The sequence below is a fragment of the Phaethon aethereus genome, assembly GCF_964289735.1.
Source record: "Phaethon aethereus genome assembly, chromosome: 1".
Lineage (NCBI taxonomy): Eukaryota > Metazoa > Chordata > Aves > Phaethontiformes > Phaethontidae > Phaethon > Phaethon aethereus.
Genome location: NC_138575.1, coordinates 103,866,689 through 103,893,294, shown reverse-complemented (window position 1 = coordinate 103,893,294; position 26,606 = coordinate 103,866,689). Strand labels below are relative to the sequence as shown.

At 47.8% G+C, this 26,606-nt stretch overlaps 1 protein-coding gene across 1 annotated transcript; it reads right to left on the bottom strand.

Annotated features, from left to right (window-relative positions):
- CD80 (CD80 molecule) lies at window positions 1-25,459 on the bottom strand. The gene is made up of 5 exons (XM_082010127.1): window positions 24,189-25,459; window positions 8,307-8,645; window positions 5,365-5,646; window positions 3,222-3,347; window positions 1-252 (listed from the first exon to the last, which is right to left on the bottom strand). Exons 1-5 carry the CDS (start codon window positions 24,274-24,276, stop codon window positions 146-148), a joined length of 942 nt encoding a protein of 313 aa, XP_081866253.1. The 5' UTR covers window positions 24,277-25,459; the 3' UTR covers window positions 1-145.
- Window positions 25,460-26,606: the final 1,147 nt, after the last annotated feature.

Genomic DNA, 26,606 nt, shown 5'->3' with positions numbered 1-26,606 from the left:
ATTTACCATAAAGGACAGCACGAACCCATATTAAAAGCCATACATGGTTTTGTGAGCTAACATCGCATGAGAATCTAACAATATTTGAGAAGCTATTTTGCCAAGAGAAGAATGGTGAAGAAAACTACCTGCAAATGCAATCTGGTCATACAGATGATGTTTCAGATGTCACTTTAGAGCTCACAGGTGGCTTCGTACATTCTTTCAAACCCTCTTCCACTGAATCCTGAGGCTTACAACAGTGAGAACAGACTGAAAAAGAAGATCACTCATTAGTATTTGGAATTCCAGAAGAAAGTGCTCAATCCAAATGTCTTCTTCAGCAAAGATGTGAGAGTGGGGAGACAGGAGAGAAGAAATTAAAGAGAAAGAAAACTTTTCAGTCTAATTACTTCTATTTTTCCTTGGCAGGACTCATCCCTGCAGTACATCTGAATATGGCTGGCCCATACCTTAGTCTGATCCAATAGAAAGCCCTGTTATATATAAATGTTATCTATATAGTGTCATATGGATGAAACACGTCTCATTATGACAGGTCTATGACCTCAACCTGGCACAAAGAGAGGTTGCTGCATGCTGTGATAAGGTCAGAAGGGAAATAATGGCAAAAGTTACATGTCACTAAATGCAGTTTACCAAGCAAGTGAAAGAATGCCAGTGTTAGAACCAGCCAACCAACTCTTTCAGTGCTTTAAAAGGTGTTCAGATTAAACAGGTCCCCTTAGTATCTCAGCATCGATGAATGACTATTGTTTTAATAATTCAAGCTGGATCTCTATGTACTGTTACAGCAAAATGTACTTGCACAAACTTTACGACATGGATCCTAAGCTATTCTTTAAGTGACCTCTAATCTTGGTTTAACCTTGGTGCTTTGTGTTAAATTAATTGAAGAGCCAGAAAAAAAAAATCTAGAGAGTTTCCATTCTTAAATCACCGTAAAAATAAGCAAGTTAGGCTGTGAGGTCCTCAAAGTAGGGGGTTGTGAACCTCAACAAAGCATCTACATGTTTTGGTCACCACCACAATCACACATCTGAGAACTCTTATTTCTGTTTTGCTGTTTCTTTCTATTCTTCTCTCCCACACTTCAGTACTTTGAAGCATGGCTTCCTGAGCTCCAAAACCACTCTTAGCATCAAGGCAGCTCCCAACTCAGCTTTCCATACGCCAGAACAAGAGAGGTACTCTCAGACCTATTCTGAGCTCCCACAATAGCTCTTGAAAGGTTACTTGTAGCAACACCAGCAGGAAGCACTCTTAGGACAGATAATTCCCTTCCCAGACAGGTGGCAATGCACAGCAGCACTGAAATGTGACAACTGTACAAACTGGGAAGTTGGATTGAATCTCTGGCTAGTTTCTTAGAGTATATGCCTGCTCTGGAAAGTGGCTGTCCAAAATAGCACCACCTGACTTGGCTAATTAGGACATTTGCCCCTGTGCACTTAGGAAAATGGAACTGAAAAGGAAATTCCAGTTTATGCAGCCATGTCCCATGCTGTTGCAGGTGATCACATTCTACCACATTGGTATGCTTTTTACATCTAATTTAAGAGCAATTTGGTTTCTATATAAAAGGCTATCTCAGAATGCTCCAGAATCTTACGAATTTAATGGTAAGGAACCTTTTAATTTCCAGCCTGTATTTGTTTAGAGCCAAATCTTCCAGTTCATTTTCTCCTCTAATTAGAAGTACATTATCCATACAGCTAACAGCACAGGCTGTGATCAGCTGTGATTTTCTTGGTTTCCACTTGCTTGCTGCTTTCCCATTGACACAGCCTTGGGGAAGAGCAGGGGAGAACACTGGTGTCACAGGGGCACATGAGTGGAAAATGAGGAGGTACACAGGTATAGCCAAGGGTCACTGCCTTCCAGAAGCTTACTTTCTTTGTGATAGAGCACCAAAAAGAAAATTAGCCCAGCCTGACTCAGTGGTCACATTGGTTTTTGAAGGGATGTGGTTGGTGTGGAGGGAAAAAGAAAAATAGTAATGCTACCTCTACACCTCTGACTTGGGAGTGAACTTGTCTGAAGTTGAAACAGAGGTAGAAGAAGATGGAAACATGACAAACTTACAAGTGTCCCTAAATGAAATGAGTCCCTGCTACCTAGCAAATAACCTCTTTCCAACGGGGGATACCACTGCAACCGTGATGAGCTGAGATGCTCAGGCTGGTGGCGTCTGGTTTAAGTGGGCTGAACATAAACCGTTCTCAGTGTGTAATTCTTGTCTCCAGACTTGACTTCCCCAGTGGCCCAACAGAGCTTGACTGGGTGATATTTATAACACGTTGCAAGGCCTGCAGTCTTTCTCCAGGACTGCTTTTCAAAGCTGCTAACAGGGCATGGATAGGACATCTACAGCTGTTGACTTTCAATACTGGCTGGATATCTAGTTGCCTTTATAAATCTGTTAGATGTCTACCCACACCTTCAGGGGCTTTTCTGTCTAGGTCAGCTTAGACATGATTAGGAGCAACAGCTAACAGATAAGATTTTTTTGAGCCACAAAAAAAAATAAATCTATTCAGCTGCCAACTAACCCTGAGATGCTTGAGGTCCCCTTTGCCATTGACAAACTCCTGGAGACATGTCTGGAGTTACTGAAGACTTCATAGGGTGGGACAAGGCACCTCACCTGTGTAATTTTTGGCCACACAAAGAAGACAAATCCATCTCTTCCACTGGGGTTCTCCTAAAAGTGGGACATTGCTATGCTTAAGTCCTTTCTGTGGCCCTCGCGCTGTATGTCTTTGTAACTTTGGCTCTGGGACTTTTCTGAGGGATTGTCTAAGTAGGGTGTGTAGAAAGATCCCATTTTGAAACTGTCAGTGGTCACCTGTATCTATCATGATCACCAAGATTCTTGGCATCTTCAAGCATCTTAATACATAAAAATGGACCTTTGTGAATCTCTTCAATTCTGCATACCCCTGATTTTGGAAATATTCTGATCTGCTGTCAAAACTCCCCATTACCCTTTCACTCGCAATCCTTAACCCTAGTGCTGCTTGTGCACAAAATGTAGGAAAGTCCTGAGCTGGACTTAGATTTTGTGGCAGTAGATGCTGCATGAAAAAAAAAAAGAAAAGGAAATGAGAAGAAGGTACAAAAATACCCAGTGTGTCAATATAGTTTCTATAAATGTGTATTTTACATAGAAACTCCATAATCAGTAAGAGGCTGTTTCTTGAAAAAGTAGCTACACTTACCATGCCTTGGAAGGTATCTTGCTGCTAGGCTGATAGCCAAAAGGAAGATGATAATGATGATACTTGAAGCAGTAATGACATTATAAGGTGGAGGCACAGTAGGGACAATGCAGTCATTTGTTTTTTCTGAGACAGGAGAAATAAAACATAAATAAAGGGCCCAACAAAATATTGGCATTTTCATGTAAGAGCAGATACATGAATTTTGGTGGTTCTGGCCAAATTCTAACTCTGATATTCAGCCTGAAAATTTACCTATGCAATAAACAAACAGACAAAGCTGGCACCTAAAGTTCTTCCATTCTCCCACATTTGCTATGTGATGAAATTTTTAACACATCCACAGAATCTGAAATGCTGGATCTTTGTCCAGAACAGGACTGAGACAGGCAATATTTAAAAACACATAAGCTGTTTTTAAAGAAACTGGTTAGGCTTGGTGGACAATTCTGAGTCCATATCTAGAAAACTTCCATTCTCAAAGGTGCTCTGCAGTTTTTCTTATTATTTTCACCAGATTTATGCCTAATTTTTTTCCCTCTGAATTTGCAGGTGATGGGGAATGATGCAATAAATAGACTAGAATAAACTTTTTTCTGCCTGGCAGGAAAAGAGTGTTGTGTCAGAGTTCAGTTTCAGTGGATCTGGAGCCTTTGGCTTTTCACCACTGGAGAAGACCGTTGTGCCACATGGACATTAGAGCAGATATTGGGCTGTTCTTGTACAGTACAGGAGGAGGGACAGACAGGTGCATGTTCATAGGTCTTCGTATTTTCATCATTTGCATCTGGCACAATTAAGCAACATTCAAGTTCTAAGACACTAGCCTGATCTGCGTACAATCTTCCCCTCCACTGTAGGGTTTGCTTCCTATGTTCACCAGAGGCTGTATTCTGTCTGGAACTCTGTGTTAGTGAAAGACCTGTTTGGAGGACCATTTCCATCACACCAAAATGAGACTGGCTCCACATCTTAAAAATCAAAAAGTGGGAGTTTTGTGACTGCTGTTGTCACTGTTGATTGCACCCTCCTCTGAGAAACTGTGTGACAACAGTGTATTACTATTATTACTTTTTTGTTGTTGCTCTCCTTTTCTGTGTGGTATGATATTCATAACCTTCTTCCATTACCTCTAGGTAATTATGCACCTCTCGGGACATTATGCACTACTTCCAGCAATAACCAAAATTCATAAAGCACTAGTTTCTAGCATTCATCCTGAAGCTGAATGGCACCTCTTCTTATGAGCCCCTTTGATTTCAATAAGAAAGACTGGTGAATAAGGTACCTTGATGAATAAGGTACGATTCCCTAGGAAAAACAGCGCTTTTCTAGCTTCCCTTGAAGGTGCCCTTATCTCTACAGTGAAAACATCAGACCCAGAGACATTTCAGAATACTTTTTTGGTAACAACATTTTAAAAAATCCTTTTAGCTTGAAGAATTTTCTTGCAAATTCCCTTCTACTGCAAAACATCTGGACTGTAGTGTGCTGCCTTCCACTTGTTTCCACTTGTGCCCCAAGCTTTTCAAAGCACTGATTTATCTATTATATTATCACTTTTAAGCCATGCACAGTCATCAATTTTTTTTCCCGTAAGAGTTAACCCTATATTAAATATGTGTATGAAAGCAGAATTTTGTCTAGACCCCAGCTGGCAGTTCCTGTCACTGAAGCAGGAACAAACATGCTTGTTAAATGAGGAAATTCTTTTTAAGTGCAAACTGTGGCTTTTATGGCACACATATTTCTCAAGTCCCTCCATTCGAATACCAGGTCTATGTCATGCAAATGGCAGCAAGACCGTGCAGGGGCACAGAAAGGTGGCAGCCCCAACCTGTGGGAGCCACCAAGGCTGACATCACCAGATCACAACGGGATCCAGTTGCCCTCAGCCCAGCTGTGGCTCACAGTAGAGAAGCAGGAAGACAGAGCTGTCTCTGCTTGTCAGTTACTGTCATAACTCTCCTGTCCCACCCCTGCTGTCTTACAGCCTTTGAAATATTTTGGTGTGCAGCTCACAGGCGGGATCATTGGGTCATCCTTGCATGAACAGGTACACAAGATCTACCGCTTTCTCAAAGAGGCACCCCAGCAAATTCAACAAAATGGTTTTGTAACACAAACTATTAACAACACCTACTCAGAAGCAAACTGGTGGACTTGGCAAAGCCATTGTATTCAACGGAGCAAGTGATGCTGATGTCTTTGGTCACGTTGAGCAACAGTTTGCCAGTGACGTTGTATGGGCTGAGGCTGGACTCGGACACCCAGCTGGCATTCCATACCACGGACACATTGTTGACGACTCCAGAGATTTTGGGTTTGGGGAAACCTCCATGAGAAGAACATGTTACCACCATCTCAGTTGATTCACAAGAATTAGCGGATACTTCTGCTGTTATGTTCGGCTTACTGAAGTCAGCTGAAGCAAGAAAGATTTAGTTACCATTCTGTCAGATTACAGTGAGGGCTGCAGTCCTGATCACCCACAGTCAAAGCAAAGACTTCCCCACAGGGCAGTCTTCCTCTATCATCATCTGTTTGGCCTTTCCTGTGCCTTAGCATCCTCCCCACAGCCTTTACTGGATACGGCCTTGGCCTTTGCTTCCTCTCCCTGGGCAGTACACAGACTTCATGGCCCCACCTCTCCATCTACATACAGTAGTTTGTAGAACAACAGAAGGAATCATAAGAGAGGTAGGAAAAATATGGGACTGAATAAAAATCTGTACTACAGGCAATGGTAGAATATTTCCTTTTCCTTCCCTCATTAGTCCTTTCCCAGTCAGAAGCTCAAAGAGGGTCCATCTCTGCTGGGAGAGGAGCTGAGTCGCATGTTGGTCTCTCAGCCAGGGTGGCCAGCAAGAGACTGAATTACATTTTCTCATGAGAGCCCCTCCGGAAGGCCCAGCTAAGAGCAAGGCCAAGTAATACTAGTCATTGCAAAAATGTGTAGCACTATGCAGGTCCTTTCAGACCATGTTCTCCCTGGACTTTTTTCTCATTGCCAAAGACAGTTTTCAGAGGTTTCCCACCCACACAGCTTGTTCCATGCCTTCCTGCCTGGTCAGATGTATTGCTGTAAGCGTTTGTGAGGCTGCATGGTGAAATGGATGAGAGGATTAGCGTGAGTGAAGAAGGAGAAGAAGGGTGGTGTCCTTGTTAGCCTGCTTCCCTTTTCCAATCTATCTATCTGGTTCACTGTGTTAGTGTAAACAGTTGCATTGGTACAACTGAGGATGCCCACAGGTTGCAATAAATAGTCCAGAGTGAGGAGGAGGAGGCCAGGGGTGGCAAAAGAACTATTTAAGGCAACTCTCCCACTGGAAAAATGTCTGTGAGACCACATCTTCAGCAAGAGAGGCACTAGTCAGGAAAAGAAACTCAGTGTGTGGCTTCCTGGTGGGCATAAGTCACACGAACACCACTACTGCCAAAGGGACCATATTCTCCCTCCCACCCCTGCCAGGTGTAGGTCCGCAGCCTGCCCGGCCCCTCAGGTGCTGGCCCCAGCCATGGCAAGGCCAGGCAGAGAGCTGCAGCAGCTTGCTCAACTCACTGCAAAATGACCCTTTTTGGAGCAGCTAAGGTTTTGTCTGCAGTTGCTCCCTGTCTGACTCACCATTTGACCACATGACTGCCGGGATAAGGCAGACAGCCTTGCAGTCGGAACTCATCTTCCGCAGCTTCTGACCACGAACCCATGGTCTAGGCTACCAAGTAACTAGTGAAAGAAACTTGCTCAACATTACACGAATGACCAGTGGCAGACAAGGAGAAACCTGGATTTCCTTTCAGGCCCACTATCTACTGAGCAATACGGCATTGACATCCAGTCTGGAAAGTCCCAGCTGGCTTCACCGGGGCTCCCTGATCAATCACCAGGGAGTAACAGCTTTCTGCCTCTCTCAGGGTATCCAGCAGAGGCAAGGCGAGCTTTCCCTTTGCTGGTCCCCACAATAACTGATCCCACTTTTCCAAAGGGGGCAGAAGTCTACCACAATTATTACAACTGTCCTGTTAAGACAGCAAGGGGATTTCTGGAAGGAAAGAAACTGGAGTATTGTGGGGAGGAAAATAGATCTGTTGTTTCACATTTTTCATGCAAGTAACTCCTCGGGCCTCACGGCTAGAGAGGGTGCTGGCAGCGCACTTCCCTTTTTTTCATATCAGTTCCCAGAAAGATCACTAAATTTGTCTCCTTGCACCATGCCCTCAGACAGGCAGGCAATGGCCAAACCTCAGGAGCTTTTTTTTTTTTGCTTATAGATCTCATTCCTGATGGGGAATGCTCATTCATTGCCTTGTCTGGAAGACTCCTGGAACTCTCTGCTGCTAAAGATATTCAAAGGTATCTATATATTTATAATATAAAGTTACCAGTATGTCTGCCTTTGGTTGAAACCAACTGCCACAAAAACAGTGGTGGAAATGGAAAATAATGTCAATGGAACTTTTTGTAGCCTCCAAGAAAAGATTCAGATTTGTTTTGAGCAAAGGAAATAGAGTTGTTTCTTTAAGGTCAAAAGCCTCAAATGTCCAGCTGAGTTCAGCCTTAGGTTGTGGAGCTGCAGTGCTGGCCAGCCCCCCGGAGAGCCTTGGCTCCCAAGGGGTTGGATGCAGAGCTGAGATACGGCTGTGGCCACAGAGAAGCAATCCCACTCCATTCCACTTTCGGCTTGGACGCTTCCAAGGACACCAAGGCCTTGGGCTCTGCTTTGCCCAAAAGACAGCGGGGGGCAGAGGTGGCCTAGGGTACCCACCAGCAGTGGTACCTGGGCAGGTGTCCTGGGAGGGGTCCTTGCCCCAGAAGAGGGGAGGTCCTTGCATCAAGGGGAGGATGGTGGGCTGGTGGTGGGAAAGGCAAATTTTCGGTACCTGTGGTAGCTTTGGAAAGGTAAGGAGGGAGGATGCTAGAATGGAAATACAGGGGCCTTAACACACCTTTCAGCACTCTTTTGGCCTTTCTGATGAAAGTCTATCTATCTATCTGCTACACTATGACTAAAGCTTGGAGGAGCGTCTCTTACCCCCAGAGGTTGGCACCAGAAAGCCTCAGGTGTTGGGAGGCAATCCACCTACCTGTAACAAAGAGGGTGACAGGCTCATCGCACACAACAACTGAGTTCTGCAAAAATCTGAGGTGCTGAACTACACACTGGTAAGGGCCATTGTCCAGGATTTCCACAGGGGAGATCCACAGGGTGAGGTTCCTGGTGTTCATCTTTGCCCGGGTCTTGTACCTCTTGTGCTCGAAGATCATCTTCCCCTCTGCATAGGCAAGCACTACGTCTGTGGTGTTCTTCTGCCAGTAGACCCGGTAATTATGTAGGCTTTCCGAACTGGGAATTTCATGGCAACAAGGCAGGACGACTTTTTCCCCCACTTTGCTTTTGACTACTTTCTTCTCCAGTGCATGGCCTGTAGGTGGGGGGCAAACAAAAGTCAGTGAGACAGTGGTATAGCCTTGTGCCAGGACCTGCTGCATACAACTCACCTCTTTCAGCCCTGTCTGCACCCACTAATGATGTACCTCATCACCCACCGAGCTGTTTACTACAGCTCTGCACTGAGGGGAAGCCTTTTACATGAGGATCCTGAGCTGGCGGGCATACAATGATTTCTGCAGGGATTACTGAGGGCAAAGGCAGGAGAGTTACCTGCCTGAACAGAAATTTTTCTGGCCCCTTAAAAGAAACGATACCTCAGGGTAAAGAATTGCCATTATTCATCTAAAGGGATAAAAACATACATGCCCAAACTGTTATCTCCTCTGCTCTCCCTTTTCAGAGCCCAGTGTTTGGAAAGTCTGCGTTACCCTCTGGTGGGTTCCCTGCATGCCAAACAGGGCCACAGTGGACTATTAGTTTGGGGGGTTGGGGGTTTTTTGGAAGGTTTTTGTTGGTAAAAGAAAAAAACCCCAAACCTTTCAAAATCCCAGAAGCTAGAAGCAGCCCTACAGTGCTAAACGAAGGTTGCAGCCACGCTGCCTCCTAGTACAAGCAAATGAACAATTTTGCCTAGTCTAGCTAAAACAAATTTATATTTGCAAACGCCCATGGACCTCCCTTTGGATTACTTGCAAACCAGCACGGGCATTCCCCAGCTCCTGCCCAGCAACCGTGTTGGTGCTGTACCTAGTATCCAGCCATGAGCTTACAATAACAAGCTGAGACCCTTGCAGGGGGAAATTAGGTACAACTTTGATCCGGTTAGCAGTAATCCCCCTGCTTCGCACCACGACTTTTATGCACTCTGCTTCCGTGATCAGTCCTGCTTTCCCACTCTCCTTCCGCTTTCCGCTGGGCAGGCGCTCGCAGGGGCCAGGACCTGACACGCGAGGGAGCAGCCTAGCCACGAGCTCCCGCTGTTGCTGGAAGAGTGACCCAGTACTGATGCATGGTCCTGTGCTGCACCAAGGCCAGGGCAGATGGTTGGGCTTTTGCCTGGGTTTGTGCAACCTTCAGGGTGATGCTGATCCCTGCGCACCCTTGCTTTGTTAGCCCAGAAGGTTGGGTTGCTTTATGTTTGCCCTGCTCACCTCAGCCTTACTACCTTAGCACACATCTCCAGTAGTGGAAGAGGGCTGCCAATCTGTTGCACTCCATTGACTGTGAGCAGAAAAACAAGGAAATAGCTGGGCTCAGGTCAGAGAAGATTCAAATTCCTTCTTCCTTCCCTGCAGAACAGACCTCAGTAAACATGTCTGAGAGAGAAAGCGTGAAAGTCCTGGCCAGGTGGTGTGTCACTGATGGGGAGAGTGCAGCATCACCCGTCGGCGGAGGCGAGACCCTGCGTGCAAAGCCTCTGCCTGAAGTGTGAACTGAACGCTTGACAAAGCTGAACCTAAGAACTGCCACCCACCCCCAGCAAAGTCTGGCTGGTGCTGGCTCATGCATTATTGTCATAGCTAATGCCCAACCGCAGCCACGCTGTACACAGGCACAGAGCAGTGCTCAGGCTGTGACTGGGATGCTGTGACATTCAGATTCAGCTGAAGCGTCCAAAACAGCCACAAGCTTGCTGCCCGCCAGGGCTCATTTGCTCAGCGCTGACTCACAGACCCTTGGGATGCTGTCACACAGCTGGCAGCGAGACCCCCAGCGTGCTGACCTGTGCCCAGCAGCACACCCTCATGACGGGCTTCACAATCCTCCAGCTGCTGGTGCTGGAGGGGGATGAGCAGATGCTCAGCCAGTGTTCCCGCACAGCCGGATCTTGGGGCAGCATCAGGGGCCACTTGCTGAAGTTAAGCCCAGACAGAGAGCCCGGGACAGAACATGAAATAAGCTTTCAACCCCCTCCCCTGCGGCACACCTACTCCTGTCCCACTTGCACACTACATCAAATCTGTAGGAGACACACTGAAAAATGCTGGGGAAGTCCTGGCAACACTATGGAATGCTTTACTATTAATTAAATAAAATAGAATACGTAATTAAATGAGCAACTTCTCATTTAACTGGTTTCCCTTCACTCAGCCACTTCATTGGTCTTCCAAAGGGAAAGATTCAAACTCAGTTTTCTTCCCCCCACTACCTGTACTTCCCCTTATAATGCATGGCAGACTCTGAGCAACCAGGCTGGGGCAGACCAGGAGCCCACTCAGCCCGCTGACCTGTGTCAGCCAGCAACCAGTAGCAAAATGGTAGAAAAACTAGTTCTTCCACATCACACGGGATAAGAACTGCCATACCCTGCCAACCTTTGGCAGCCAGGAATTTAGGGGTTTCTTGAGATCAGCAGTTTAATCACTGCTGCTACCCTTCAGGAAGAGTTCTTGCCCCTTCCGGAATGCACATATATTTTTGGCTTCCACAACATCCTTTGATGATGAGTTGCACAGTTTGATTACATGCTGTGTGAAAAAGCGTTTCCTTCTGTTCACCTTAAACGCACTTCAGGCTGTGATTCTTGAAGTTCCTCCTCCTGTGTGTCTGCATGCATTTGTGTGTGTGTGCATTTTTCCCTCAACCATATCTTCGCTTCTTCTCACAGTTCAGGTCTTACTATTTCTAGAGAGACTCACAAGAGCAGCCAGTCAAACTTTGGGATTTTGGAGCCTGATAAAGACAATTTTCTATTTTCTTTTGCAGAAATAGGGGAAGAGTAGGCGTACAGTAAATGTCAGGGTGACATCGCATCATGAGTTGCATGACGTTCTCCGCACCTTGCCCCTAAAAGTCTCCTTTGCAACCAAAAGGAGAACAAAAACCTTCTCGTCAGTACATGTGCAGGAGCTGGAAACTCCTGCTGATGTCACATCTACCCTTAAAAGGCTCTGCACCCTTGAAACTGCAACCTGAATGCTGCAAGCCCGAAGGAACCAAAGTCCATGAAGAGTCATTCAGCCCCACAAAAGTCCCCTTTCACTTCAAAGGTGAACTGCAAAGCAAAAATGAAAAATTCAGTTCTGTCCCATTTCTGTGCTGAATGCTCTCCATAACCAGGCTGTGGGGGCGGTATCCACCATGGAAATAATTTTTAATGACTTTTCTAGAAAAAAAAAGATCCCTCCTCTTCCCCACGCCCCCTGAAGCCCACCTGCTCCCCAGTTGTGCACACATGTCACTCCATCACCGGAAGCCCGTGGCGTGTGGCAATGCTGAACCGATGAAAGGTCTGACTTTCTCTTCCCAGTGCAGAAAAACATATTTCATTCAAACTGTGCCTGTGCTGCAGATGCACCATATGGCAGGGCTAATTGAAGAGAAAGGTGAGCATAGAGGAAGACTGGCCTTTCTTCTTTGCTCCGAGAGTCAGCAAGCAGAAGAACCGTTGAGCCCGTATCCCTATCGCCTTCACTCCTTGCCCAAGCCGTGTTTCAGAAATTCCCCAACCATAGAGAGCTTGGTTATCCTGACCACACGTGCAGTCAGGCAGTATGGGAGAGCAGGTTGCCTCTGGGACAGAAGTTCTGCAGAGGCATTTGACTGTAAAAGCCAGTAAAAGACCAGGCAACGCTCTAGAGAAGCAGCATTGAACTGTTTGAAACCTTCAGATCACTCCTGGTGAACAGAGACCCCAAAGCTGTTCTCTTTCCCCTCCATTCCCCATTTCTCTGCCCTTCTGAACTGCTTTGCCTTTTTCAGGTCTCACCTTGTGTTACCTCGCTTTGCACACAACCCACAAAGCAACGCACGTGAAGGGGAAGGTCATTCTCGGTGGGCCTGCAGTCCTTTGCCCCTGTGTAAGCAGCGGGTAAGAGAGTGCATCTACACATTTTTTCAACTGGAGTATCTTTTTGCAGATACTCCTGCAAAAAGCTCTCAGGCAAATTGCTGGTGGCCCTCCAAAACCCGGAAGGTCAAAACAGCCTTACGTTGCTTTTTTCCCACATGGTTCCCTACTTATCTTTGCAGAAGCAGCTGGTCTCTCTACTCTTAAATTATTGGCATCAGTGACTTTGCTTAGGACCATGCACCTGGTACTGCTGCTCTGCCAGGGTGCCGACACCTTTCCTGTCCTCTGCCTGTGCGTGGGCTGGAAAAAGGGACTTGGGGCAGCTCTGGGAGGAGGTGCACATCATGCTGTGGCAAGGCAAGGGCACTTCTGGTAACTGGGGCTAGGCTAGCTGAGGAAAACATGTCTCATGGAGCTGTGGCTTTCTCCTGGCAGCCATCCCCTGGGGTCAGTGCAGGAATCACGCTCAACAGTCTCTGGGTAATTCTGCAGCTCAGGCCCCTCATTTTCTGTGAATAGCACATTCACTCCAAACTTGCAGGGTTTATCCTTGGAGGACACCACAGTATTTTACAGCTATTTCTCAGCAAGACAGATAATCAGTTGAAAAATCGAGACATTTTGAAAAGCTGAGTCTTTAAAGGATTAGATATTCCCCCTTGGTCTTTTTGCTATCCCAGGTGATTTTACCAGTGAGGAAACAGATTCTTCCAAAGCTTTCCATGGAGTTAAAATTCAGCAAACATCCTGTGCTACACTGGAATATGTGAAGAAATGCTTTGTATTTAAATCAGTGTTGTGACAGACTCCCGTGAATGCACTGATCACAGAAGATGACCCCATTAGGTGCCCAGATGGCTCCTATGTGGAGTCGTTGTGACATTTCAGCAGTGAATAAAAACACTGCCTTCCTCTGCGTTTTGCTGTAAAGACCCTGTGCAAGGAGAAAGACGGGATGAAACAGAGAAGAGTAGAACTGGCAGGCCCTGCTGGCCATCCTCTTTAGGGAGGCCGTGACAGTGTATTAACCCAGGCAGAAGTGCCTGGCAAGCCGCCTAGGCTTCGTCTACCCAGACTCCACTTCAGCAAGTAGAGGCACGCAAAAGGAGGTCTCGGCACACAGAGAGAGGAGGAGTGGTCCTTTCCCCTTGCACAATCCCAAGCCCAACCCTCTGGTCACAAACCACAGGCCTGCTGCTGCCTTTCAGCTGCTCTGGGCTGCTCTGGCAAAGTAAAGCAGCTGCAAAGCCAGTTTGCTTCGCTCATGTCACGGTGACCTCTTGTGAGGTCATGTTCCCTTACTCATCCCAAATGCAGTGAGAGAGAGGAGCAGAACAGAAGGCATCCCAAAGAAAAACAGTGACACACTTCATTTGGCAGCAATTCCACTCAGTCTCACTTCCCTGTACCCACTCACGCTAGTCAAGCATGCCCGTGGCCATTAACTGATGGGATTAGAATCATAGAATCGTAGAATGGTTTGCGTTGGAAGGGACCTTTAAAGGTCATCTAGTCCAACTCCCCTGCAATGAGCAGGGACATCTGCAACTAGATCAGGTTGCTCAGAGCCCCGTCCAGCCTGACCTGGAATGTTTCCAGGGATGGGGCATCTACCACCTCTCTGGGTAATCTGTGCCAGGGTTTCACCACCCTCATTTTGAAACATTTCCTTCTATCTAGTCTAAATCTGCCCTCTTTTAGTTTAAAACCATTACCCCTTGTCCTGTCGCTACAGGCCCTGCTAAAATGTCTGTCCCCACCTTTCTTTCAAGCCCCCTTGAAGTACTGGAAGGCTGCCATGAGGTCTCCCCAGAGACTTCTCTTCTCCACGCTGAACAACTCCAATTGTCTCAGCCTGTCCTCACAGCAGAGGTATTCCAGCCCTCTGATCATTTTTGTGGCCCTCCTCTGGGCCCACTCCAACAGGTCCATGTCTTTCCTGTGCTGAGGGCTCCAGAGCTGGATGCAGGACTCCAGGTGGGGTCTCACCAGAGCGGAGTAGAGGGGCAGAATCCCCTCCCTCGACCTGCTGGCCACGCTGCTTTTGATGCAGCCCAGGAGACGGTTGGCCTTCTGGGCTGCAAGTGCACATTGCTACCTCATGTCCAGCTTTTCATCCACCAGTACCCCCAAGTCCTTCTCGGCAGGGCTGCTCTCAATCCCTTCATCCCCCAACCTGTACTGATACCTGTACTCACCCAGGAGAGGGACCCTGCGCTTGGCTGTGTTGAAACTCATGAGGTTCACATGGGCCCATTCCTTGAGCTTGCCCAGATCCCTATGGATAGCATCCCGTCCCTCAGGTGTGTCAACTGCACCACTCAGATTGGTGTCATCTGCAAACTTGCTGAGCGTAAATCCTAGTTTATGATGTCATTGCTGGGGTGCCCTGCTTGGAGCATTCTAGCAAGGGCATGGAAGCCCTTAAGTGGCTTTATGCACTTCCCATCTGCACATTGCCACATTCCTCCTAAACAAAACAGTAACCTTGCTTTACCCAGATCTCTGCTGCGTAATTTGGCAACGATTGTAATATCCCTGTGCCTGACTCCTTCAGCAGCCTTCGTTCCATTCTAATCACAGAATCATTAAGGTTGGAAAAGACCTTTGAGATGATCAAGTCCAACCATCTACCCAACACCACCATGCCCACTAAACCATGTCCCAAAGTGCCACATCTACACATTTTCTGAACACTTCCAGTGATGGTGACTCCACCACTTCCCTGGGAAGCCTGTTCCAATGCTTGACCACTCTCTCAGTAGAGAAATTTTTCCTGATATCTAGTCTAAACCTCCTCTGGCGCAACTTGAGGCCATTTCCTCTCGTCCTATTGCTAGTTACTTGGGAGAAGAGACCAACACCCTTGTCGCCACAACCCCCTTTCAGGTAGTTGTAGAGAGCGATAAAGTTTCCCCTCAGCCTCCTCTTCTCCAGACTGAACAACCCCAGTTCCCTCAGCCGCTCCTCATAAGACTTGTGCTCTAGATCCCTCACCAGTTTTGTTGCCCTTCTCTAGACTCTCTCCAGCAACTCAATGTCCTTCTTGTAGTGAGGGGCCCAAAACTGAACACAGTATTCGAGGTGTGGCCTCACCAGTGCCGAGTACAGGGGCACAATCACTTCCCTACTCCTGCTGGCCACACTATTTCTGATACAGGCCAGGATGCTGTTGGCCTTCTTGGCCACCTGGGCACACTGCCGGCTCATGTTCAGCCGGCTGTCAACCAGCACCCCCAGGTGTTTTTCTGCAGGGCAATTCTCCAGCCACTCCTCCCCAAGCCTGTAGCATTGCATGGGGTTGTTGTGACCCAAGTGCAGGACCCGGCACTTGGCCCTATTAAACCTCATACAACTGACCTCGGCCCATTGATCCAGCCTGTCCAGATCCCTCTGCAGAACCTTCCTACCCTTGAGCAGATCAACACTCCCACCCAACTTGGTGTCATCTGCAAACTTACTGAGGGAGCACTCGATCCTCTCATCCAGATCATCAATAAAGATATTGAACAAGATCGGCCCCAGAACCGAGCCCTGGGGAACACCGCTTGTGACCGGCCGCCAGCCGGATTTAACGCCATTCACCACAACTCTCTGGGTTCAGGCATCCAGCCTGTTCTTTACCCAGTGAAGAGTACACCTGTCTAAGCCACAAGTCACCAGTTTCTCCAGGAGAATGCTGTGGGAGACGCTGTCAAAGGCTTTACTAAAGTCCAGGTAGACAACATCCATAGTCTTTCCTTCATCTACTAGGTGGGTCACCTGGTCATAGAAGGAGATCAGGTTGGTCAAGCAGGATCTGCCTTTCATGAACACATGCTGGCTGGGCCTAATCCCTTGGTTGTCCTGCACATGCCCTGTGAGCGCCCTCAAGATGAACCTCTCCATAATCTTCCCTGGTACTGAGGCCTGTATTTCACTGGATCCTCCTTCTGGCCTTTCTTGTAGATGGGCGTCACGATGGCAAGCTTCCAGTTGTCTGGGACCTCCCCTGTTAACCAGAGCTGCTGATAAATGATGGGGAGTGGCTTGGCAAGCTCCTCTGCCAGCTCCCTCAGTACTCTTGGGTGAATCCCATCAGGCCCCATAGACTTGTGGGCATCCAGGTGGCATAGCAGGTCCTTAACTGTTTCCTCCTGGATTGTGGAGAGTTTATTGTGCTCTCCATCCCCATCTTCCAGCTCAGAGGGATGAATACCCTGAGGATACTTGATCTGGCTATTAAAGACTGAGGCAAAGAAGGCATTAAGTACCTCAGCCTTGTCCTCATCCTTGGCAACAATGTTTCCCCCCACATCCAATAAAGGATGGAGATTCTCCTCGGCTCTCTTTTTGTTGTTAATATATTTGTAAAAGCATTTTTTATTATCCCTTATGACTGTGGCCAGATTGAGTTCTAGCTGGGCTTTTGCCTTTTTAAATTTTCTCTCTGCATGACCTAAGCAGATCCTTGTACTTTTCTTGAGTTGCCTGCCCCTTCTTCCAAAGGTGACAATGCTGTTTTGTTTCACGTGCAAAGCCTTTAGTGAAGAAATCCTTGAAATCATGAAGTGGCTGTGAAAACCAGAGGACATCCTCCATCTATAGACAGAAAGACAGCCCATCTTTAGGGATGCACACTAATTCCAACTTTTTTCCAGAATTGTGTCCACTTGAGTCCCTATTGATGAAAAATGAAATTATCAATCTTATTTGTCTCCCTGAGCATACTTTGATAAGCAGTGATGTACTGTAGGTAACACTCATTTTAGAGCGGTTCACAGGGTGCTCTCAACACTTGCTGGTGTCTGATGTGGTCCCAGTTTCTTAGACACACACTACTCCCGCTGAAGCCCTCCCTCTGACTATGGTTTCCTTTGTGGGTCGCAGACTGAATGCTCTGCTTTCTCCAGTCTTAATTGCTGCTCACCAGAAAGCAGATTTCATGCCCCCCGATGGCCTTTTTGCCATGAAAGCCAGCAAGGCAACCCAGCCAGACGGGGAATGAAAGGAAGTGCTGTTACTGAGTCACGGCTCTGTCAAAATCCTGGCTTCGAAGGGAAGAAAACTCCATTAATCACAAAAAAGTTCCATGATCTGCAATTAGCAACTGAGAATATGAGAGGGGACCTGAAATGCTTTGGTAAAGGGCCTCGCTGCAGTCCTGGGGCAGCACCAGCCAGCCGGTACCCTCTTGCTCCTGCCATGCCCAGCTCATGTTTTGGTACTTCTTGAGATAAAGATCTCCTGCTGTCTGAGTCACCACTGCCCCGCTGGGACAAGCCCACCGCCTGGGTATGTCCAGTCCGCTTTGTTTATAACTCGAGTAAGATCGCAACTCTTTGCAAGTCAGTTGGCAAATTTCTAATCCTGGCACTAGCCAGGAGGTTCGATTCAAGCAAGGAGCTGGAGATGAGATGCCAGAGTACTTGGGGGTGGAGACTATCGTATCTTAAGGTCTTCCCTTTTGCTGCAGAGCCCTCCAGATGGGTGTTGCTTGGGGAGCAGAGGAAGGAGGGCTTTCTCATCTCCTGTGCTGCATACCGGCAGGGACACCGGCAGGGATACTGGCAATGGTGACAGAAGAACGTCTTTGACTTCGGGAAAGGAGAGAAGGGAAGAGTCTTTCTGAACCTTCCCCCTTACTCCCTTCCCAGCACATGGAGTAGGTGACACCACTAGAATAAAAAAGGGCAGAGGGAACATTAAATCTGGATGTCCTCAGAGGATTTGCATATTTAAGTTCCTTTCGAGATCAAATTCCTGCAACTGGCTCATCACGCTTATGATTTCCCAGTTTCGGGGCAGAAACTAGATGTGGCGGTTGTGTAAGACAGGCCTTTGGGGGAGATTTGTCACACACAAAGACAAAAATAAATTTGTTAATTTTTTCCCCTGCAGACTCTGTCCCTTGCTGACTGGTTCATTTTGCACTTCCTCTATATTTATCTCCCAGCTGAAGATGTTCTCACATCATTTTCCTAATTCCTCCACTGCCATGCATACCGATGTCCTTGCAGCACAGCTTTTGAAGTTGAGGTCTTCCCCACTGCTTAAGGCCCTAGTTTTCCTTGGTGCTTGCTAAATCTCACTGCCTCATGTGCTCCCCAAGTAGCCAGTCTACTCTTGAAACTAATAGAAGGTGAAAGTGCGCAGTAACAAGGAAAATGAAGAATGATGATACCTCTCACATAAGCCCACTCAAAATTGGAAAAATTACAAGTTTTTTTTTTTTTTTTTTTTTTGCATGTAAAGTATTTGCCCACAACCACAGCAATATTTACCAGTGCAGCTAACAATGCTACAGGCCTGCCAGCCTTTATCTTTTATAAAAACCTGGTCCCTGCTCAGGCACTAACTCACGAACGCTCTGCGGGCGACAACCTTGACAATAACCCGGCAGCTGCGGACAACTGGCAGGAGGAGAGATGAAACAGTCCTATATAAGAGTGCAGCACGGCGAACGGTAATTAACTGAAGGATGACTAGGGAAAAAAGACCAAAGAAGTCCAGAGGTGTCTGAAAGCTACAAAAGCCACAGAGGGATTGAAATGAGAGATGTGGGCAGGGGCTGCCGGAGGCACCGGCCAGGAGCCTCGCAGGGCAGGGCGGCACGGGGAAGGGCTCTCTCAGCTGGTAGGAAGCCGTGTCTGACAGCGAGGTCTGTTCAGACTGAAGCACTCACCCCGGCACAGGGATGAAATCCTTGTCTGCGGGCATTTAAAACTACACTGGAGGGTACCTGATACGGCGAGAGCAGCAGTGCACAGACAGACTTGCCTCCATGGTCTTTTCTAGCAACTTTTTATATGATACAGTAGTATTCTGGGCTCGCCAAAAGGTGAACATCTTTTGAGCGCAGTATAGCTAGAGATGGCACCATTAGCCAGCAGTCAGCACTTTTATTTTCAGCCAGGGAGTCCCCTGGGACCAATGATATTTAAAAGCATAACAGTGCAAAAGCAGAAGCAAAGCCTGTGGCATTTCCACACTGGGAAAGATTAACATATTCTCAAATGACCTCCTGAGACTCCCAATGGTGATGTGCCTCCAAGGGGATGGAACAGCTACAATTAAACATAAAGTTCATCTATTTAAAAATAAAACCAGCCTCCTTTTGCCAAGCAGACAGACTTCACTGCGTTCAGCACATTTGCCTTGCCACCTCATGAAAAATACCACATCTACATGTGCACAGTGCTTGTAGTTGAAAACACGTCTGAGAAGAAGGAGAGTTTCTCTGTATGTGGAAAATTTCCTCCAGCCTGGCACGACCTCGGGGCCAGATGACAAACTGGCATTGATCTCACACTTGTGCGGCCTTCCCCACATGAGCAGAGGGGATCTGGCTCCCCTTTCCCTTCCAACCCCACGTGCTCCCACTGTTTTCCTTGCGGGGCTCTCCAGAGGCTGGTTCAATATGCCACATCGGTGTAAAACAAGGGAAAAAAAAGAAACTTTCTGCTAAGCTGGAAGGCAAATTAGATCATCCAGGGATCAGGCATGTACCAGAACTAGTACAAAGGAGAGGAGGATCATGTAGCCAGAAGCAGAGGAGAGAGGAGCAGGATTGCACCTTTTGGTGGCAATGGCCTGTTTGGCCCCTCAGCTGTGCAGCCTGTCTGCATCCCCCTCCAGGGTATACAGTGTCGAATGTAAAAGCAAACTGGCACTGAAGAGAGTGGGCTGACCCCCACAAAAACTAACTCATCACAGGTGAGGCAGGGGGATTACTCCATCAGTGGCAGCCTTCATTTATGTCAGTTTAATTACGCCAATCAAACCACGCTTGTAACTCAGAATTCAGGCAGCAACGAGCAGGAAAGGTGTGAGGGCATACAGGGTGGCAACTTTTACTGGTAACCTACCACAGAGTGTAAAAACTTCAGCCCCAAACTTTGCATGTTTAAATGCAGGAATGTCTGACAGTCACATTGCAAAAAGGTTACAAATGTCTCAGTGATCCAAGAAATGCAAAAAAGCTGTTGCCCTCAGAGTGATGTGAGCTCACCGGAATTATCTGGGTTCGTTCTGATCTAACCGGAAAAAGGACACGATGTGTGTGAAAGGAATGTTCAACCGGTGGCTTTACAAACTCACTATGCAGACATATAATGTATTGTGACTGTGACTGTGTAAGAACATAGCTTCTCTATGTTCAATTTTCTGTGTTTTTTCTAAAGAACTCTTTCATTTAAAAAAAAAACCACAATACAACAGAAGAAGTAAAACAGAGTCTATAAGCAAAAGCAGGGACCTTTAGCTGGGTTTCTGTTTCTCCAGACAAACTGTTACACCAGGTTTCACTCTGGGTAGACAGACAGACAACAGAGTTCCTTGGTTCCACTGGTCTTGTTTTTGAACCAAAGGCATTTCTTTTCTGCACATCTGGAACAGGAAGAGACAGAAACTCATCCAAAAAGAGAAATTTAAAAACAGCTGAAGGCAGCAACAGCAATAATACAGAAACTCAATTTGCATCCAGTGATCAAGTGGGCAAATCTGGTATGTAAAGAAAAATTTCTGCCATCTCCGCCGTGGAATCTGCCCTAGGCATAGCCCTAGGCACAGAAATTAGACACAAAGCATCTAAAGCTCATTGCTAGACACTTCAGTATTTGGGGGTGGCCATGAAACAGGGAATCTTTCTCATTCACAACCCGCTCAACCCAGCTCCATTCCGAGCCCTTTATTGGCAGTAACATGCGAGAGGGGATTCCCAGAGTGAGTTACTTGTGAGCCAGCGCTCGCTCGCAACGTGGAGGGAAGTGGATATTCCCCCCCACTCCCGACTCTCCAATAACTGTAGGGATTTTCCTCAAAACTTCCCAAAAAATTTCACCACTGGGAAGAAACCAAGAACTAGATGGTCCCCAGTCCGATGAAAAAACTCCACGGAAGCCTAAAAGGAATACTCCATGGACAAAAACTGGGGCCCTGCAATCAGTGCCTACGCCACATTTGCACACAAGGCAGGGAACGGCCATACTGGGTGACTTCTAGCAACGTCTTCCTAATACAACAAACCGGGACGGAGAACATCCTGATGTTCACAGGTAGGTGTGAAGGTGCAACGGCAGGAGAAAAACAACTCTATGAGGATACCGGCAATGCATTCAGACTGTAAATAAATAAGTTTGTGCTGTAATCAAGGCTGTAATCAAGGCTGTTCTGCCACTTTTCCACTGTGCTGAGACAGCAGGGTGTTCGTGCACATCAGTGTCTCCAGCAGCAGATAACATCTCAGAAGCAGCTCTAAATTACACTGGCATTTCAGTGGGTCACCTCAGATGAGCCCCAGAGTAGCAAAATTCAATGGCGAAACAAATGTAGCTACGTAGCTTGGGCGTACACTATTTCCTATGAAATGCAACCTTCAAATCATCCTTTTTAGTTAAGATTGTCTCAAAGCCGCCTTCTGCTATGATGTAAAAATTTGTCCTGGGATTCCCTATGTTGCTATTTCAGTCATGAAGGGCATACGGAGAGCACCTGCTTTCATCCTAGCATGCTACTTGACCTTTCAGAGCGCTACGGCGTGGAGGTGTGCAAGCACCAGGGCTAAGCCCAAGGATACAAGATGTAGCCACAGGCTCTGGGTGCTAGCTTTGGCTGTGCCTTGATGTGGTCATGACCAGTCCCACATGGGGTCAGTTCTGTAAATGCTGGGGCCTTGGTGACTCACTTAACAACGCGTGGGAAGCCACTGGCAGGGCCGTGGCAGACTCCCTTTCTGAGCTTCACCATTTTGCCACGACAAGGTCAGAAGTTGGTCCTTGTGGTCCCTGTGGGTGACTTAGGGAAGGTATCACCTACAAGTCCCTGTAAAGCTTTTAAAACCACTTGTTTGTGGGTACTGTGGCAGGTATTTTCAAGGGTCACTAACATAGGAATACCTTTTTTTTTGGAGAGAAAGGTGGCAGGGTGGGTACACATGCATACAGAGAGCGAAAAAAAGTGCATCAGACGTTCTGTCCTCATCAGTCCTGAGGCACCAGGACTTTCACAGACTTGTTCTGTGGCAAGCATCTAACAATTATGCCCCAAAAGCTGATATAAGACTTTTAAAAAAAGCTTTTTTTCCACTCCGCCTCTTGCAGAATTAAACCCCAGAATTTTGTAATTGATGAGATTTGAAGTCAGTCAGTCTTCTCAGCAACAGGATGACCAAACCCTGCTGGCATATGGTTTTGTGCCTTGTGTCTCCCAGCCCAGGCACCTCTCCCCACAGCTCTCAGCCCATTCCCAAAGCCCTCACCGTGGCACCGTGCTCCTTACAGCCCCCTTGCAGCTCCCTCCTGCCCTTTCTGTCGGCTGGGCATGAGGAGAGGCAGTGCGGGCTCCAGCTGTTCGGGTGCTGCCCGTGGCTAGCCAGGGGCATCCACACAGTGGGCAAGGATGCCACATCTCTGCCAGCTCTGCCTTGGTTGAAACTGGGCAGGGGATTTGAAAGTTACAAGCAGGGTCCTAAAGAAACACGTGGAGAGATGGAAAGCAGAAAAAACTATCATTCCCTCAGTAAGCTGTATAAAAAAGTACAACTACAGGAACACCTAGTTTTCTACTATCAAACTCCTATTTCTAGTACTGGATATTAGCATGCATCAGACCATATATCCAAGTATTGCCCATCTTTGGTCTTGGAATCAGCATCCTTTTTAGAGAAACTACATGACTGGCTAATGACCACATGCTCATAATTACATTAATAACACACCACAAGCTCTTACAGTATGGAAAGAGAAACAGTTCTGCACATGACAGATTGGTTGCCCATTGCAGGACAGGCAAAATACATCTGTGCTTGACACGTGCTTCGTAAGTGCAGAGGTAGGGGAAGGAGTACGGGAGAACATGAGCGGCATTTGAGGTGGTTGCTTTCTTTACAAAAGAACTCTGTGACTCAATCCCTATTAAATTCTCTGAATTTTGCTTTAAGATTCTGAGACTGAAACTCAGAATGAAACTTAACATCAAATATCTCCCAGTTTCACAACATCAGCATGAAAAACTCCTAATTTTGCATCACTTAATTTTTAATCAAAGCCTTGGTTCAGCCTGGGTTTGCTCCAGAGTATTGTTAGCTGCAATAAAACACTAAAATTGCCAGTAAGCACAACATATTTTGCATCCACAACGTACCCCAGCTCAGGAGTGAGTTTTGTGTGGTTTCATGGTTAAGATTTCACACAGCTGAGAAGACTCACCCCAAGCCTCTTGAGATCAGGAGTGACCTGTGGACTTCAGTGAGCTTTGCAACAGCTCCTTGGAGAAGGACGGGGGTCAGCCCTTGCAGTTCTCCGACAGGGACTTGTGTTGCGGCAGAAAGCACTCACTGTGTGCTGTGCTGCCTGGGCGGCAGAGAGCCCTCCGACCAACCGCCCTGCCCTGTCTTCTCCACCATGCACTCACATTCAGCCATCCAAAAAACTGCAGAAACCAGCCCCCCACCGAAGCTGAAGCCCAAGGGGCCATGTGCTTGCTCTGGCCATCAGCTGTCCCAAAAGTGCCCTCCTTGCTCTCACCCTGACTGGGATGGATGACCACCTTACCCCTCTGGGAGATGGCAGCCCGGCAAGACTGTCCCGGGGAGCCAAGAGCTCACAGGTCCTCAAGTGCTCACCACCACGGTTAGCAGAACCAGCCACCCCCAAATCCTGGCCCAGCCTCAGCCCTAGCAGAAGACACCAGAATGAGTGTGCTGGGGGCCGCCGTCCCCCAAAGCCCGTCAGGCGGGCACGGCCGCCCGCTCGGGCCCAGCACGTCCCCTCCCGTGCTCCCACGCTGGCCGCTCCTGCTTACCAAAACTAAGGCAGAGCAGCACGAAGAGCCCGAGCCCCAGCCACGTCCTCAAGGCCAGCACTGGTGGAGCGACGGGCAGGCACGCCATCTTCCTGTAGGTCCTGGGCCGGGAGGAGAGGGGGACACGGTTAGGGGAACAGTGCCTGGGGAGCCACGGCACCCGCCACCGCACCCCTCTCCTTCCTGCCTGCTGCTGCCCCAGAAAACCACGAGCACAAGCCCACCCCAACCCGCTTCCCTCCCCGGTGCCCCAGGGTACCTGTGGCTTCCCTGGGCGAGCGGCCCTGAGGCAGGGAGGAGGCCGGGGGCTCAGCGCCGGGCCATGGGCGCCCGGCTCCTGCCGCAGGGCCGCCGGGGCGCGGGGGGAAGGCCGGGCGACAGGCAGGCGCTCGGCTTCATAAGTCGCCTCACGCCCGCCCACAGCTTCCTCGCAGGCGTGCGTAAGGCTGCCGTGCCCGCCGCCCCGGGGCGGGCAGGGGTGCCGCCTTCGCCCCTCAGTGCCGGCTTGGATGCGCCTCCAACAAGGGGGGCAGGAGGCATTCGGGCCGAGGGGGCGTAAAAAGGGCCCTGCCTGCGACCGGCAGGCATCGGGTGTAAGTGTCGGGCAGCGCCGGCACCAGTGAGGCTTCTCAAATTGGAGTTTAAAATGAAACTAAGTTAAACACCTGATGCTACTGTGGGAATAATCCTATAAAATTATATGTGAAATTAAAAAAAAAAAAACCCCACACCATCGTTTCAGGCCGAGCTGGATGTAACCCATCAAGTTCAGTTACGCAAACAAAATTTAAGAAAGAACGCTTAAGCTGCCTGCACTGGCCGTCGCGGCCGAGCGCCCGGACAGGCAGCAGCCACCGGACGCGCCACCAGGACAGAACGGGCTCCGGAGAGCACCCACCGGCCCCGGCGGGAGAGGTGGAGGGAGCGTTGCCTTCCCAGCTCTGGGTGCCCGCTGCTCCAGGAGGCACCCACTGCTGGCCCATGGCCCCTTCCTCCCACTCCCCAGCTCGCCTGGCGCCGGACAGGGCAGGGGAGAAGCACGGGCCATCCTTGCTCTGAAGCTTGGAAGGGCAGAGCCCTCACAAACCTGAGCGGCCAAACAAAACCAGTCTGAAGCAAATCCTAAGCAGAAAAGCAAACTGCTTGCTTAGTAAATAAGAGCCGAGGGAGTAAATAGATGCTAAGAGATGCAGATTTGTACAGGAACCGCACACCTCCTGCAGAATAAAACAAACCGTGGCACAGCGTAAGGGATTATATTTAGTTGTAATAATCACGTTGGATGGTTACACACCAGTGAAAACCTGATTTTCTTCAGGGAAAAGAAAACCAAAGTGCAAATGCAAACCAAGATTAAAATCATTTAGTGAAATGCAGATTTCTGGCTTGCTAATTTAAATTACTTTGATGTAAAGCTAATTTATCCTTTTTATCAGAAATGATTTGCCACTATGTTGCTACAGTTTTTCTTTGGTATAGCTGTCTTGGATCAGATGGAGTAGATGCACTGATGTAGAAATGAATTGGGCTAATTGGATCATAATACAAATCAGAGTTTTATTCTGACATAACTAACCAGGTGGTATTCTATAGAGAATGGCAGAACAAGAACAGGTTACAACGTTTCTGTAGAGAAAAAAGTTATTGTGTATGAAATGGCAGAGAAGAGTTTGCCATTGAGTCAGACTGGGACTCAGTCTCTCCATTGCGAGGTTTCTAGCACACGTTTGGTGATGAGGGCTCTGATTTAAATCCTGTACATTTGTACTCTACCCATGCATTTTCTAACAAACAGGACCACCAGCACGGTTTGCAAATGCCCATGACACTAGCACCATGTGTTTACATACAAGTGTTTTCACGGTACTCAGAGAAGAAAAAAAATATCATGACTATAGTCATTCATCCGTTGTTTCCCCAGGTCACTGTCCCAGCTCTCAGGCCACCGATCCATCCTCCCCTCACTCATGCAGCATTTGGGGCAAACAGGGACCACACTTCTCTGCAAATCAGATGGGCCCATGTACTTTCTAATCCTAATCTAATCAGGTATCCTGCATCATTACAGAGTCACTGGTAACCCTGTTATAGCTATACAGTTTACCATCTCACTTTCATTTTAAATGCAAGTTGGTTTTTTTTTCTTCTAATATTTCTGCCATTAGCATATTACAACTAGAAAGAAACTCCAGCCTGTTACATCCACATCTGCATTTCTTGCTTGGGTTTTAACCCTGCTCTTAGATGAGCAGTCCCAGGGAAAGCAATTGAGCTCATCAGCTGCCAGTCTGTAGCAAGGAGGCATCACACCCCATCTTACCCACAGAGAAACCCAGAGCAGCTAATCGCTTCATTAATGCTGCCTAGGTTTTAGACAGACAGCTGATTTCATGGGTGCTATTCTCGGTCAGAATTCTC

Excerpts from the sequence above, each read along its gene's own strand:
- CD80 (XM_082010127.1), bottom strand. The coding sequence starts at position 24,276 with ATGGCGTGCCTGCCCGTCGCTCCACCAGTGCTGGCCTTGAGGACGTGG. Across the intron at positions 8,646-24,188 it reads GCTGCTCTGCCTTAGTTTTG|GCCATGCACTGGAGAAGAAA; the intron begins GTAAGCAGGAGC and ends CCCCACCTACAG. Across the intron at positions 5,647-8,306 it reads TGTCACCCTCTTTGTTACAG|CTGACTTCAGTAAGCCGAAC; the intron begins GTAGGTGGATTG and ends TTCTTGCTTCAG.